The following is a 16,059-nucleotide window of genomic DNA, read 5'->3' as shown; positions in this document are numbered from 1 at the left end:
GGATTGTCAATTTCTCTTTTGGGTCTGGTCTGGGTCTTAAGATTAATTTGCTTTTGCATGAAAATTAAATTTGTTTGTTTCTCTGAAATGATTTTGAATATCAATTTCCTTATTTGTTAGATTGCATGTTGCATGAAGCTTTCTAATATTAAATTTACTTTTTGAAACAATGGAAGCAACTTTGCACTATGACTGAAGAAAACATGTGAATTTAATTAGATAATTTAACTCTTTAGAAAGGCTGCTTTACAAACTTTAAAGCTTTTGTGTGTTGCTACACTTGCAAGTCATACATTGACATTTTCAATTGCTTATTATCTTATCAAATAAGTGTCAGTGTACATAATGTTATTTTTAGATTTAGGTGGATTATAAAAGTATTTAAATAAACCTGTTGGAAAACGTTTGAAGAAAAAAAAGTCAGTCTCTTCTTGATTTCAAAACTTTAAAATATTTCATTCTGCTACATACATACATGTATATCTTAAAATATCAAGCTAGTTTCACCTTTGTAGGTAACCATGAAGATGGCAATTCTTCTAAAGTTGAAAAAAATCAAAATTGCTATTAAAGAAGTAAATTTGTTACTTCACAGACTAGTTCCAATTTAAAATTGAAAATCAGCAAAAGCTAAATCATGACTTGTATACTTTATTGTCTATTCCTTATTATTAACTTCTCATTAAAATTATTGTGAATATGATATTTCTACCATGCACTGCTCAAAATAAATGATAGTTCTATGAATGTATGGATCTTTTTGATGCTCAGTGTACATTTGTCAAAAAAGGAAATTCATTGAAAGTTTGTTTGATCATAAATAAAAATTTCAAAACAATTTCATAATTTTCAATTGGATTGAAAACGAGATTTATACCGGGGAGGGGGGGGCACTCACATACATCAATGGTACGGGAATGTGCCGCTTTAGTGACCCCCTTTGTCAGACCTTGATTGATCTGTATACTCTGAATGACAGTTCAGAAACCACCCGCCCTCCTGCTCACAAGACCCCTGTTACAAAATACATGTAGCATGGTAAAGCTAGCGGCACATACAGATCCCTTTACTCTGGATCACATGCAGCTAGCGCCATGCATGGCTAGTGCCCATGTATATGCACAGCGCTAGTGTATAGCATGCACCTTACATACAGTATAGTACAGTAATGTGATCCTGTTCTGTAGACCCTGTTTTTTTTACTGCACCATATTTTCCACTTGTAGTCATTTACTTAGACCCCTATTTCTGCATTTCATAAGGCAGACCCCCATCAAAATATATTTTGAGTGCCCCCCCCCCCCCCCCCCGGATGTATGTTGACTGGAATGGACATTGCAATTTAATGCTTATGTTTATATGAGGTATTTTTGACAAGTGTCCCATTTTATGTTTTAATTCTAGGCTAATCATTTTGTTAACTGTTTCGCAGTTTGGTTTCAATAGTCTAAATAGATATCTTGTTTTTCTATCTATCTGTCATCTTTAAAAAAAATGCATCTTTCATCTGTCTTGCACGCTGCATCTTTACTCCATGTTGGGTTGAAAGCAGACCATGCAACAGCTCATGTTCTATGCTGTACCTGTGGTAGTAACCTGTATCTTTGCCTACATCATTGCTGGCTCTATGTTGAGTGTGTATGAGGTAAAACACAAACAAGTGTAATGACTGCTCACACTCTCTCTGTCTCTCAGCCTCTTCTAAACAGATAATACAACTAGTCAAACAGCAGTTTGAAATATTTAATTCTGAAGGAATTTTGTTCGAAAGTCTAAAAAAAAAGACTAGAAAAATATGTAAAAAGAATCATTGTCATAATCGATTTCATATTTTTAAGGATTGATTTAAAATGGAAGGTAAAATATTAATTGTGAACATATTCTGAAAAAAGTGACTGCACAAGTTTACAAAATATGTTGTATTTCTATTTTGAGGATTGAATGATATAAGTAAGAAATACTGGTTCTAAATATTTTCACATCTCTGCGAATGCACATAAACTGTAGGTTGAATTTGATTCATCCCCTTTTTATGTTTATTCTTTTTATCTTTTTGGATGTGGTCAGAGACAGGGAAGTGTGTGTAGCTCTGTCATACTATAGGTGATCATTATGCAGCATGGGTGAATGGCATCCTGTCAATTAGAACATTATCTGACAGATATTACTTTTGACTTCAGATATGGGATGCCTTTTTATCCAAATTGCATAAAGTCATACCATCTTACAAGAACTTCCTCAAGCATGTTGTCTCCTTGGCATTATGTCTGCGCATGCACAAAAAGACCACAAATGACTATTTCATTGATTTTTGATCAAATTTTATTCTGCTCCCCCTTCCTCCCCCAATGTATCATAGACGAACGAGAGTCTGCTCTTCTATGCCATTGCGGCATTGATAGTTGGAATATTTTCATACTTTATAGCAAGCAGCTTTTTTCTTGTTTATGAGGTGAGTAGATTGGTCTTTTCAAACGATGCTGAAGACTGAAGTAAGAATACTCACAAGTTTCTGAGATGGAGTTTTAAAAATATTCAAAAATAAATTCTGTCAGATGATATCTATGATACAGTAGCACAAGCAGAGAAAGTGACTGTTCTATTGTAATATTTCTAAAAGGAATTAAGCTGGTTCTACATGTAAGTATGAGGAAAAGGAATAATAGATGATAGGATAACCAGTCATGACTGAAGTTACATGTATATCATACTGTACTCATGAATAGTTACTGTAATTCTCACTATCACATATTGCTGTCTGAATCTGGCAGTCTGTGGCACTTTAATTCTTTTACCCCTACATGTATTTCTTTGGAGGTAAACTTCCTGTTCTGCACTCTCATTACTCACTTCTTACGCCAAAGACATCACTTACTCTGTACATTCTCCCAAATAATGAAGGTATTTCATCTCATAAAATGGGATTCTTTGTCGAATACATACAGGTAAACTATGGGAATATCCCTGAATTAAGATAATTACTTGGTTGAAATTTCAAGTGGAATAATTTAGCTGTACAAATTTGAATAGGATTTTTGGTCATAAGAGAAAAGCTCTCAACTAAGTAATGTACAGTCCTTTGATAAATATGCTATACAAAAGACTTGATACATAGCAGTCTTTCAATAATGTGGAGTGAATTGTGATGCGATACCAGGAAGATCATTCCTTGTTCAGTTAAAATATATTTGTAATATTGCTTGTTATGAAATGAGAAAATCCGCCTCTATTTCAAAACAAATTTGTATACTTTCAAAACTTCACTTAATTTCTCTAGCATTGAGAAATTTAATGGCAGTTGTAAAGAAATTTTTTACATTTTCAAAGTTTAGTATTTAATGTGGATCTTTTATTGAATATGAGTGGGAGACAATAAAGAAGAATAGGGAGTAGAATTGACGAGGAATTAAAAAAAAAGAAAGTGCATGTGGTAAAGTAATTATTTTGTTTATCCTTTAGATGGCTGTGGATACCCTATTGCTCTGTTTTTGTGAGGATGCTCGCATCAATGATGGCTCCCCTGACAAACCATACTTTATGGATAGAGATCTTATGGTGAGAAAAAATTCTCTGAGCAAAACACTCAAGATTTCAACAAAATTGGACAACAAAGCAAAGAAAAATAACAAAGTTATTTAATTTTGATCTTTAGCAATATTTTGTGAAAACAGTAATGTCCATATCATCATGTATATTTAATTGGTGGGCTTATGATGTCATGTCCCCATTTTCCATTTTCTTATGAATTATTTCATGTTTTCATACATGTATGCATGATATGTTTCCCTAGTAACAAATTAAGTTGAAGCAATGAATATCGCAGATAATGCACATTTATAAATCAGGTGTCAATCTTTTTTTTTTATTCTTGGTGGACAAAATGAAATACAAAAGAATAAGTGTGGATAAGACATCATGATCCAGTAGAACACATCAACTTTTCAGTATACACTGTAGACGTGAAGTAAGGCAATTCTCTTTCTGGAAATGATACTTGAAGGCACTAATTCAGAATCGGGTTGATGCCATTTTAGCATCCTTCAGCATTTTTTTTTTAAATTAACACTTTAAGCCATGCCGGCTTTTCAAGCTGATACTTACATAGAGTAATGCAATTTTCGTGTATACATTTCATCCATTTTATTAGCATCAAACCGAAGCTACTTGAAATTGTATATAAAAGGTTAAATATGAACAATCTGAAAACAATTGTAAGATCTTTCGATCATACAGGGTCAACTTCAAGGCTATTATAAGGTGCCCAATAACTGAAAAGCAATAAAGTAAAACATGTAATTGTTATGACCCTGGTCTAGTAAGTAGTCCAGATGTCATTGGTTCAAATCCCATCTGGTCTATCTGGGGTTTTTTTTACAGCAGCCAAGCACTACACACAGCACCCTTGGGATATCATTGAAGACAGAATGAATATCTTATTCTTGTAGACTTATCACTCAACAAATTAATTATTCCAAAGAAAAACATATCATGTTTGGTATAAAAAAAAGCATACATAATGATGAAATCAGAAAGCATTTGCAATATGTATTTCTAGGAATTCATGTTCATAGTAATGTTTGAAAAACTTAGGTCAGTAGCTTACATATAGAGGAAAGTTTGGATTACAGGTGTATCAGATACATTTAGTTAATTTTAAGTTAGATATTGATTCATATCAATAAGCACCACAAAGTTATCATGCTTTGAAAAAAAATGCATAAAAGTGGCTGCTGTTACCTACTCGTGAAACCATACAATAACTTTGACCCTTCAAACCATAGTGTAGACACCAAAATTATTTCTTACAGGTGGATAATTTACTATCAATAACTGGGATATACTCATTTGATTCATTACGATTAACTTGCACACCGAATAAAAGTACACAATTTTTCCTGCGCGCGCGCAGCATCTCCCTACGCACGCACTATCCCAAGATCATCACGCAAATAGGCGTCCATTTCCTCTTTTACTTACGCCTGCCGCCGTGATCAGACGTAGCTAAGTACACTCCCACTTGCCCCTTTTAAAGTGTCCGTTGTTGACATATTTATCTATATTTTTACTACCTATTTCAATCCTTTGCCCTTCGGCTTCTGATTGATTTCATTTTTATCTACTCTGCGTGGAGCTTTCGTGTTATTTATTCACGTTTTTCTTTCATTAAATTGTGTGAGGTCCGAACAGTCAGTTTCGTTTTCACACAGACGGTATGCTCCGCTTCCTTTTCCCATAGCTCCGCGCTCTACTGCGTGCCGCGGGCATTAATGCGACGCTTCACTTTTCTGTTTAATTCCTTGTAATTTTAATTCTTGACTTGCTCCTTTGCCTCGTCTTGAATTGAATTGATTTTATTTCCCTCTCCACAGCTTAGGCTATGCTGGACAGGTAGGAGCGTCGCCCTTTATTTGTTTCTCAAACTTGTTTTCAACTTGTTGTTGTTCTTGTTTTGAGTCGGTTGATTGTTCTCTTATGTTTCAATCAATCTTTTATTCTTAATTGATTAATTGATCAATTGTTAATTAACCTTTTGGTTAATTGTTTAATTATTAATTAATTTTAATAATTATTTTTTATTGAAATGAAATTTTTTGGGGGGACTTTTTATCTTAAAATTTTTTTTTTCTCTTAAAATTTTGGGAAGCCCTCCTGATCTTTATTAGAGTCTTTGTCATCTTTAATGCTAGGTTCACACCAACGCCGCTTTGACGGCGCTTTAAAGCGGCGTACAAAGCGGCGGCAAAGCGTAGCAAAGCTTAATTTAAGCGTAAAGACCGTAATAGAGCATGAGAAAGCTTTGAGCAATTCGGGACATTCGGCAAGAGCGCCAAATTTTTTTAAACTGTTTAAAAATTTGAGGCGATCTGTCACGGATTGCGTAAAGCGGGGAGAGCGTATTAAAGCTTATCAAAGCGTCACAAAGCTTAACAAAGTCGTAGGAAAGCTTGACAGAGTTTAAGAGAGCTTGGTTCGAAGCGGTGACCCCACTTTTGATACTTTGCCCATAGGCCCTACAGTTAAGGATTCGTTCAGCCTGATTTTTACCGCTGACAGACCTTTGCAAGAAGTATTATAATACAAAAACCACTGAATGTGATTTTGGTATTTTTGGATTAGTTACTATATGAAAAGTTGGTCTTTTCAATGAAAAAAAAAGACCAGAAGTGTACCGGGCATTTTATAATGGGACATCCTGTATGAAACATAATAAAACAGGAAAGGCAATAGAATAAAAAATAGATAAATAGAAAAACTCAAAAAGTTTTCCACAAAATTTTTTCTATTTATGTTTTATTATGTTTCAATTTTAATTCTATAATGTTCTATATTTAATTCCCTTTGTTTTATTTTCTCTTTTACAATAAGGTAATTTATCTCACATATAAAATTGATTTTCTTACTATTTTTTATTAGTAATAAAATCAATTTGTAATAATGTGTAATAATCAATTTAACAAACAAATGCGTATTTTAAAAATCTTTAATCGCGCATATCTAAATTTCGAATTCTGCAACTTGATTCCTTTAAATTTTCACTCCTGGTGTACAATAGTAGTATTATCTGATTTTTAATGGGTGGGAAATCAATAAAGTCTGTATTCATATTTTTACAAGCAGATGAAATACATAACAACAACAATAACATCTTTACAAGTACACACAATACAAAAATTATTTCGAACATGTATCAAAAATAAACGAAGTGTGCATATGGGATTATGTTCTTATTTCCAGACACAAAAGTCTTTATCTTCATCATTATTTTGCTTCTGACGATATGTGAGCCACTCCTTTCTTGACTCGATCAGGAAGTACCACCCCAGCCATTCTTTGTTGCCAGTCAACAGCACCCACTGGAGAGTATTCTCTGAGCTGACCTCTCTGATGTCTGTCATCCACATTGGCGAGGTTCCGCCTTGCAGGTGGTTGCGGAACATCTTCCCAGTGAGGTCAGCCTCTCCTGGCCCCTAGTGCGAAGCTGTGCTTTTCATCTTCGTGGTCCACCTCATTGGCTGCTAGCGCGCCACCCTCTTCCTCAGTAGGTTGTAGAGCACCACAGCTGTCCCCACCAACTCTGTGACGTTATCTACCTTCTGTTCCAGTATTCCCAACAGGCACCGGAACCTGTTGGTCATGATTCCAATTAAGGCATTCTCCACCACTCATTTCCCCCTTGAGATCCTGTAGTTGCAGATCCTCTGTTCATATGTCATCCCTCTTCTGCTGTTTATGGCTTCATCATGTAGCTCTTCAGGGCAAAAGCATCGTCACCCAGGATGAAGTAGGGAATATCAGGCTGATTTTCTCCAGGGAGGGGGCATGATGGGGGCAGCTCTATGAACCCATCTTCTAGGCATTCGAAGAGCTCAGAGTCAGACATGTGCCATTTACCTCCCAGCTCAATCCAGATGAACTTGTACTCTGCATCTACCAATGTCAGCAGTGGTATAGAGAAAAAGCCTTATAGTTGTGGTAGAGACTGTCTGTGATTGCTGGCTTCTTAATGGCTATGTGCTTTCCATCCAAGGTACCAATTGCATGGGGGATATTCTATCTCTGTTGAAACTGCTGGGCAAGGGTGCTCCATGCTTCAGGGGTAGTAGGTATGTTGAAGACATCATCTTTATACGCCTCTACAATCGCCGTGCACACTCCTGGAATCAACTCTGATATGGTTGAGATACCACATCTGAAACCATATGCCAGTGATCTGTAGTTGTCCCCAGTGGCCAGATGTCTCAAGGTGATTGCCAGTTTGAGGCCAGCTGACAAAGGGTGCCTGTAGTTAGTCTCTTGCTTCTGGATGACTGGTTCAACTGTAGCAAGGATCTCATCAAACACCTCAGGGGTTACTCTAGTGAACATTGTGAAGGCAACATGGTCCTCTAATCGCAGTTGTGTGTCTAAGAGTACTGGCCATACTGCTGTCTTCTTTCTTCAGTGACCCATGGCCTGGTACAGCAGCACCTGATGAATGGTCTTCTCCCTCCTGCTGGTAGTTCAATCTCCTCTTGTCTTTGCTGTTCTTTCTCTGCCTCGAGGGCTATCATGTAGTTATATAGCAGGGAGACAAAGGTCATGTCTACATCATAAGATGGTTCTAGTCTGGTACATATTGAACTTCCATATCTCGTTCTTCTGCCAAAGATGAAATGATTTCGTGTATCTGCTGCATCTTTATATACTCTGGATCAGAGTCGGGATGCAATCAGAATCTCGAATTTTGTCATTGCGTAACAGAGCTTGACAGACCCTATCAATGCACAAGAGATCTTGATAATCGTATCAGAGCGTTATTTAAAGCGTGATAAACGCATCAAAGCTTATCAAAGAGTAATAAAGCATATCAAAGCGTGATTTAAAGCGTAATAAATCCTGATCAATCGGCATCATAGCGTGAGAAGCCGTAGCGATTCGGGAAAAAATTTGTCGCATAAGCGGGAACGAACTTCGTATCAGAGCGCATCAGAGCTTATCAGAGTATAACATATCTGATGAGATCGTAAGATTTTTTAAAAGTTGAAAAAAAATGACGCCGAATTGATCGCCGATTTAAAGCGCGGCATTCGCCGTTGGTGTGAACTTAGCATAATTAGTTTCCGGCTTCCAGTTTAAAGGAAGTGAGTCCTTACTACTTCCTCCCAGATCAGCTTAGGGCGTCATTTTTGCCGCCTATTACTTGTTTCTTTTTTCGACCTTTGTCAAAAAAAAAAAAAATCCTTGTGTTTTTTTCTTAGCTGATCCTGCTCTTTGTCTTGGACTTAGACGTTTTCTGTTTTTAATTAATTAACGTCATGTCCAGCCCTGCCCGCTCGTGTAATTGATAAAAAAAAAAAACTTCTTAACTTTGTTCTCATAACTCATGTTTAAGAAGGTGGTCCTGTTATTTACCTGTCTTAATTTTATTATTAATAATTTCTGGAAGGGATCTTGTTTTGTCACCCTTCTTGCCCACCCACCCCTCCACCCCCTCTCTGTTTTCGCCCCTACTTTGTTCTTTCAAGTTAAGAACTTACCAGGTAGATGAGCTCTTCGACTCATCTCTTGATGACTCCAACCTGCCGCTGAGAGAGAACCAGACATGGTATTGTCCCTGTGATCAGCGGCGGTGAGTATGTGGGCAATAGAGCGAGACCCTTTGTGTTGGGCTCTATATAGGGTGGAACCGTGGTTTGCGTCCACGTGCCCTGGAAAAAGAAGGGTGGAACCGTGGAGTCACGTCCACGTGCCCAAGAGGGTGGAACCGCGTCCACGTGCCCGAGCGTTTCAGAGTGGAACCGTGGCGCGATGGCCACGTGCCTGAAGGGTGATAGCCAAGGCTCCCTTGACGGGACCTGAACTTATTTGGGGAGTGTTGTACTAGTATAGAAAACCTCACTCCTCCAGGGCTGCTTGACTCACTGGCTATCGGGTCCGACAAGTCCGGGTTAAGAGGGTGGGACTCTTTTCCTGGCACAGACTAGGCTCGATGCTTTGTCAGTCTCTGTCAGGGAGCATTAGCAAAGGGCTACCAGCCCCTAGTCGCTAGAGACACGTGAGCTCGACCCCGTCAATCTCACAATTAACTGATCAGGGTGGAACCGTGGAATCGCGTCCACGTGCCCTTTAAAGGTGGAACCATGAAATTGCGTTCATGTGCCTGAACGGCTTGATCAGATTGGGTGACTTTTCTCATGCGAGATATCACGTCCCCCTCCCTGTCTCTTGTGCCCTCTTCTGTCCCCGGGCGGGGGCCGCACAGAAGAGGAAGAAGAAGAAATTCTAGGTCGCTAATCCCGCTTTGCGGGCATACCTTTCTTTCTGATTCTTGTGTCGATGGCCAGGCGTCGTAACTTCATGTTACAACAGAACGCCCTCGAGTATCACGGATCTTTATCCTCATGCTCCCTGTCAGCTAAAACCGCCGTGTCGAGCACCGGGCAGGTCAAGCAGACATTCGCCATCTCACACCTCGGAGAGTCACCGGCAATATCATGATTCGCCGGCTCACGCACCTGCAAGGGAAATCCCCGCTAATACACAGGTGTTATCGAAATACGGGCGTCGCCCTCCATTATGTCACCAGACTTCCGATAATTGTGGGTCAGGCGTCGCTACTCTCATGTTGCTTCACACACCCATGAGCAGTGCGGGTAATTCCCCCACGCTTCATATCAGCTTCAGCCGCCTTGCTAAGCACTGTGCGGTTCAAGCAGTCACCTTCCCTCTCACACCGGGCATTTATTGAAACGCTGTTCACCTACACGTTGACCCCCATTTATATGCAGGTACTCTACGTCAAGTTTCACGTACGGCGACGGCTCTTTCAGCGGTAACTCTCCATTCTACCCCCTAAGCGGGCCTGTAGATTGGAGGTAAGAATTTCTTACATACTGCATGCCGTCCTCTCGTGAGAATGTTTGGCTGCTTTTGAGAGGGCAACCTATCACGCCCGCGGACCGTCCGCCCAGGCGACGGGACCGTCAGCTTTTGGCCTGAACCTCACTTTCTATTCGAAAGTAAGGGTGCCCTGTCTTTACTTTTAACTCCTACGCGTGTAAGGTTAGAGTCAGGGCTAGTGCAGACACCCGTCCTCCAGCGATCGCCGCTGTAGAGAGCGCGACTCCGATATTAGCACCATCACCGCTCAGCGGTATGTCTCTCTATCTCGTAGCTCTCCGAGCTTATGAGCATGAATATTGGATCTGAATGTCACGGCGATTAAAAGTTCTCCTGTGCTTAGTAATCGCTATGCCTTCACCACCCGGTGCATTATGGTTATTTCAACCTATTTGTCTCTTATTCGGGCGGCTCGTACGAGCCCTGCCCGAGCTGCCATCATCGGTCGTCCCCCCGGACACCGTCGGCAGCACCCGCACCGAACACCTGGAGGGAATCGGCTATTTATATGCTAGATATCCCTCCTGTTGACATTCACAGCTTGTTCCCCCGAGTCTTTCCCGGTCGGGTAAGCATCATCTCAGAGGAAAGAAACAGCCGTATATCTCATTAGATTGTTGGCTGTGTACGTGCGTTCAGGCTTGTTTAAAGCCCCAGGCTTTTCTGTCGGCATTTCTATGCCTACTTCCTGGGCGCATTCACTGTGCCGGGTCAGCGAGTTTACACCAAACTGTACGCCGCCAGGCCATCGGTTGAGCTCTAACAGTCTATCTTGTAGACTGCCCTCTATGTGGGTCAAGCTTGGATAGATGTATGCTTATGCCTGTCTAACCACGATCACCACGACCCGCTTTCTCTCGGGCCGATTGTGGATGAGTCACTCCATGAAAGTGATTTACTTCACTGGTGTTCTTCCTTTAGAAACTTAGATTCTCATCCCCCGCTGCTTAGGGCGTCATTTTTGCCGCCCCCCCCCCCCCCCCCGCAGTTTTCCGGAACTCCTTATCTTACCGATCTTATCGGACTGTTCCACGCTGTCGCAACCGGCGCCGGCGGTGCTTGCTCTTACAATCACCAGAGAAACCAGGCCTTGTGGCTGTTTTCATAAACAACTGGTTCTCACCGCAGACTGAGGGAAATGTTGGTGATTATTTTCCTCAAGTCGCCTTACTCCTCCGCTTGTTTCCTCAAGCGAGGACTTAGACACTCTTAGCCAGTTTCCGTCCCTTACCTTGATAGGACAGGGCCGTTGTTACCTCACTCGATTCCGTCGGAAACGTAACTGTTGAGGTATCATTTCTGGCGATGTCTGTTGGTTCAGAGCATTTTCTTGACCGGCATCTCTTTGTTTGTCGTTTACACGTAAGATCATGACAGAGACATTGTTCGCCAGCTCACCTCTGGCATACACTTGCTGCTGCTAGGGATTTCTCCGCTCAGCGGACATCCATCGCAGCCTAGCCTTACGGGCCCTCTCGGCGATGGTGGCTTCAGCCAAGCCACCTCTTCCACCGCGGGCGCTGCACCCTCGGGCGGGTGCTTTATCTAGTACGGGAGAAAGGGGATCCGGGATTCTCTCTCAATCGCTCGGTCTATCACACTTGTTATGTCGTGATGCGTGCCGCGTTTTTTCTCCGACACGCCCAGTTGAGCTGTTTTGACCAGACTGTTCTATTCTACATAGACAGCAGGTCCGTGGCATTTTCTTTTTAACAGGATGGCACTCAGTCGCTTTTCTCGACACATTGACTGCCTTACGAGTGGTTTTCTTCAACCTTACTCTCTGTCGTTCCAGGTCCTTATCGGACCGCTGGAAACGTTCTGCCACAGCTCTCTATCAGAATTCTGCAGATGTTCTGCCCTCACGCATTTGAGACAGATATCGAATTCTGGGCGCCTTCTCCCACGCGGGGGCTTCTGAGATATCTCGCATTCCTTACGTTTGCATGGTTTGCGTCTTGGTTAAATTATTAAGCCGGTGACTCGACCGTGGCTTTTATTAGCCCCGCTGTTGCCTTCTCAGATTGATTGATTGATCACTTACTGAACCGTACAAGTTTCAGTCTTCCGATCACGATTCTTGTTGAAATTTTCAACAAAATCCGAATCTTACAAACTCTTGAGTTCTCAAATGTTGAGCTTATATGGCTTAGTCCGTCATGGCACCTGTCGGTCGTTCTTGATGCTTGACTAACTCCCTCTTGGGTCGGTATTCAGGGTATCTTTGGCTGTCTATCAGTCGAGTTCCCTCCTCTATCTGTTTATATGTAACCTTTTACAGTACAAAGCTTTGCATTCTTATGCATCGCTCCCGGACCATTGCCGGGATTGGCTTAGATCAGGTGTGACTTCTAACCCTGGTCTTTGTTTGCCATTCATCAGACAATTCCCAACTCTGTGCAGTTGGTTGTTTTGTTGCGCGAGCCGTTTGCGGCTTCTTGAGACATCTTTTCACTCTGGATTGTTGAAAGGATCAAGTCAGTTGGTGATGATGTTCTTCTGACACTAGGCCAAGGGCCCATGATACTATAGTATCATTCTTCTTGGGCTCCTTCTATGGAATCGTCGTTTACGACTTCTTGAGGACCGCCTATTTGACGCTCTTCTATTCCTTCACTTCCTTGCTCTTAAGGACTTTATTTTGCATGAGGCCTTATTTGCCTCCTCTGTCCTTAAGGTAGCGGCCTTCGTGTCTTCATCTTCCTATTTTACGCACTTCTTAGTCTAGACATGCCTCCCTTCACGTTGAATCCGTGTTGGTCTAGCAAATCAAATGAGTATATCCCAGTTATTGATAGTAAATTATGAAAATACTTACCATGATTTTCTTATTTACGAGATAACTGGATATACTCATTTGAACCCTCCCACCGACCCCTCGCCTTGCGTGGCAACATGTCTTGCATTCAGGCTCATAAGAGGAAATGGACGCCTATTTGCGTGATGATCTTGGGATAGTGCGTGTGTAGGGAGATGCTGCGCGTGAGCAGGAAAAATTGTGTACTTTTATTCGGTGTGCAAGTTAATCGTAATGAACTAGCAGCAAATCAATGAGTATATCCAGTTATCTCGTAAATAACAAAATCATGGTAAGTATCTTCATATTTTATGAAATATTACAATTTTAAGTGATGGAAGTCATTTTAGATGCCATTTTGGAACTTAAGACATCATTAATTTTTAGGAAAAATATACAACTGCATATCGTTGAAACCATACCCAAACTTGACCCTTGAAACCACTGTGTAGACACCATATCTCTCAGATGGATTTTTGTCTCACCTGCATAACATAGAGAGACACTGGGTGCTGCTTGTCTGACAGCGGCTGTGGCATCATCAACATTGAAATCTTAACCAAGGTTAAGTTTTTGAAATGTCACCAAAACTAAGAAAGTGTAGGAACTTGTTCAGGAAACTTGGACATAAAGGGTAATCAAGTATTATTGAACATCCTAGTTTAACTTAATCTAGGTTCATATAATTGGTTTGTATGATACGAGCATGGACCCCAGGAAGCCTATTGTATTGCATGAAACTTGGACATGTAAGGGTAATCATTCTGCACAAGTTTCAGGTCACATGATCAATGTCAAAGGTTGTTCAGGGTCAATGTATTTATGTATTTATTTTATTATCATATGAAAAGTGTTTTCTGTGAATAGTTTATTCAACTTAGTTGTTTTTCAAAGTCAGCACTGCTGCTTCATGTATCTTGAATCATGTAATGCAGGCGAGACTGCCTGAGGCATTCCATTTGTTTATGATTCTATTTTATGCAATTTGTTTTCATTATCTAGGAATTTGTGAGTAACAGTACTGATACTATCGATGGCTTGGAGAACAAAAAACGAGTAAGGGTGCCTACTGAAGATCAACCAGAAACACACTCTAAACCCCCACCGGTAAGTCCTAATTCAGGTCTGAACTGGTTTAAACAAGAAAAGTCAAACACCATTCCTCTTTCAGTTCACTCAAACTTGTACTGTTGCTGTGAAACTAATATATAGATAACTGTCGTCACCTGTTAATTCCAAGAAAATTTTTAACAAGTTTATTAAGACTGTATCGTATGAATATTCAACTTTATATCAGGTGAACACTTGGTACATGTATCTGTGACAAACACCAAAAGTTTACTTTTTTTTGCTTTCAGTAACTTAATGACCAATGCCAAAGTTCATTTAGGGTCAATGAACTTTGGCCATGTTGGGGTATTTATTGAATTGCCATCATAACTATGAAAGTTTATGGATCTAGTTCATGAAACTTTGACATAAGAATAATCAAGGATCACTGAACATCCCTTGTGAGTTTCAGGTCACATGATTACAGTCAGAGGTCATTTAAGGTCAATGAATGTTGGGGGTAATTATTGAATTGCCTAACTTTAAAAGTTTATGGATATAGTTCATGAAAAAATGTGGACATAGAGGTAATCAGGTTATCACTAATCATCTTGCACAAATGTCATTTAGGGTAAATGAACGCAGTATTAGATTGTTTAATGAATGGTGTTTTTTGTGAATAATTATTTCATTGTCAGCACTGGTGCTATATTGTTACGCCTAATGCAGGCGATACTGCCAGAGGCGCCCCACTTGTTCTGATTAGGAGAAACGTAATAAAGAGGATTCATTTTATAACTATGTTGTACAGTTGTCAGTCATTGTCATATCTCACAGTGACTTAAAGGGGAAGTTCACCCTGGTAAAAACTTTTTATAAAAGAAGAAAATTAGAGAAATATATTTGTGAAGGTTTGATGAAAATCCTTCCAAGAATAACCGAGTTATGAATGTTTTTATTTTATGCTGTCTTAGATGAGCTGCTCCTCCATGTGTGGTGTGATAAAACTTCCCCAAAATGACATAACTTTCTTAGTCTTTGATGGATCTTCATCATATCTTCAAAAGTATTTTTCTTAACTTTTTATATGCCCGTCCTACGGGATGTATCATGGTTTCCGTCTGTCTGTCTGTTCGTCCATTAATTTTACATTGTAAATGTGATAACTTCAGTTTAACTTAACCTCGGCTCATATAATTTGGTGTGTGTAATACTTACATGGATCCCAGGAAGCCTAATGATTTTGAGGTCAAAAGGTCAAAGGTCAAGGTTACACTGACATGCTTTCATCTTATCCTTCTGCAGTCCTTGTAAACGCGATAACTTTGACCACTTACTTTACATAATAAGTAATTGGATGTTAGAAAGCAGATTATATCCTGAAATTTTCAGCCCATCCCATGCTTGAAAAGGTTATATAAACAAAATAAATCTATGCAGAGAATCCAGCAGATGTATTTAGTTCATATGCTTCACACCATAGCAAGTTTGGGGCACATAGATTAATATAATCTAGTAGTGAAATTGAATAGTTCTCTGTTGCATCCACTTTGGGAAATGTACCCTTATTTAAAGCACAAAATTTTATTAAATTGATTTCCTAGTTAGATTAATTGTTCGTGTAATTGTTAGTCATTAAAGAAGTGTCATTTGGCCATCCTGTTTTTGTATGAATATTTGATTATAGTCTGTTCCTTCTGATGCTGAAGATCAACCTGATTCTGCTCAACCAGCTGTAAGTCTTCTTTTATCTATCCCTTTCCTCTCTTCCTGACTATTGGGGTGTTGCAAGAAACTTGCGATCTATTGCAAGTCTATTTTTGGTCCCTAAA

At 39.9% G+C, this 16,059-nt stretch overlaps 1 protein-coding gene across 7 annotated transcripts in view; it reads left to right on the top strand.

Moving 5' to 3' along the window:
• Positions 1-16,059, top strand: part of LOC121415014 (choline transporter-like protein 1) — a 95,559-nt gene that overhangs the window by 61,219 nt on the left and 18,281 nt on the right. For 5 of the 7 annotated variants that reach the window (XM_041608049.1, XM_041608056.1, XM_041608053.1 and 2 more), the window contains 4 exons: positions 1,553-1,645; positions 3,460-3,555; positions 14,180-14,284; positions 15,915-15,962. In XM_041608049.1, the coding sequence (XP_041463983.1) occupies positions 1,553-1,645; positions 3,460-3,555; positions 14,180-14,284; positions 15,915-15,962 (342 nt within the window). Of the gene's footprint in view, positions 1-1,552; positions 1,646-2,359; positions 2,453-3,459; positions 3,556-14,179; positions 14,285-15,914; positions 15,963-16,059 lie in introns of all 7 variants that reach the window. The other 2 variants (XM_041608050.1, XM_041608055.1) reach the window with 2 other exon arrangements.

This window comes from Lytechinus variegatus, chromosome 5 (assembly GCF_018143015.1).
Source record: "Lytechinus variegatus isolate NC3 chromosome 5, Lvar_3.0, whole genome shotgun sequence".
In the NCBI taxonomy this organism is placed as follows: Eukaryota; Metazoa; Echinodermata; class Echinoidea; order Temnopleuroida; family Toxopneustidae; genus Lytechinus; species Lytechinus variegatus.
This window is presented reverse-complemented; position numbering and strand designations above follow the sequence as displayed.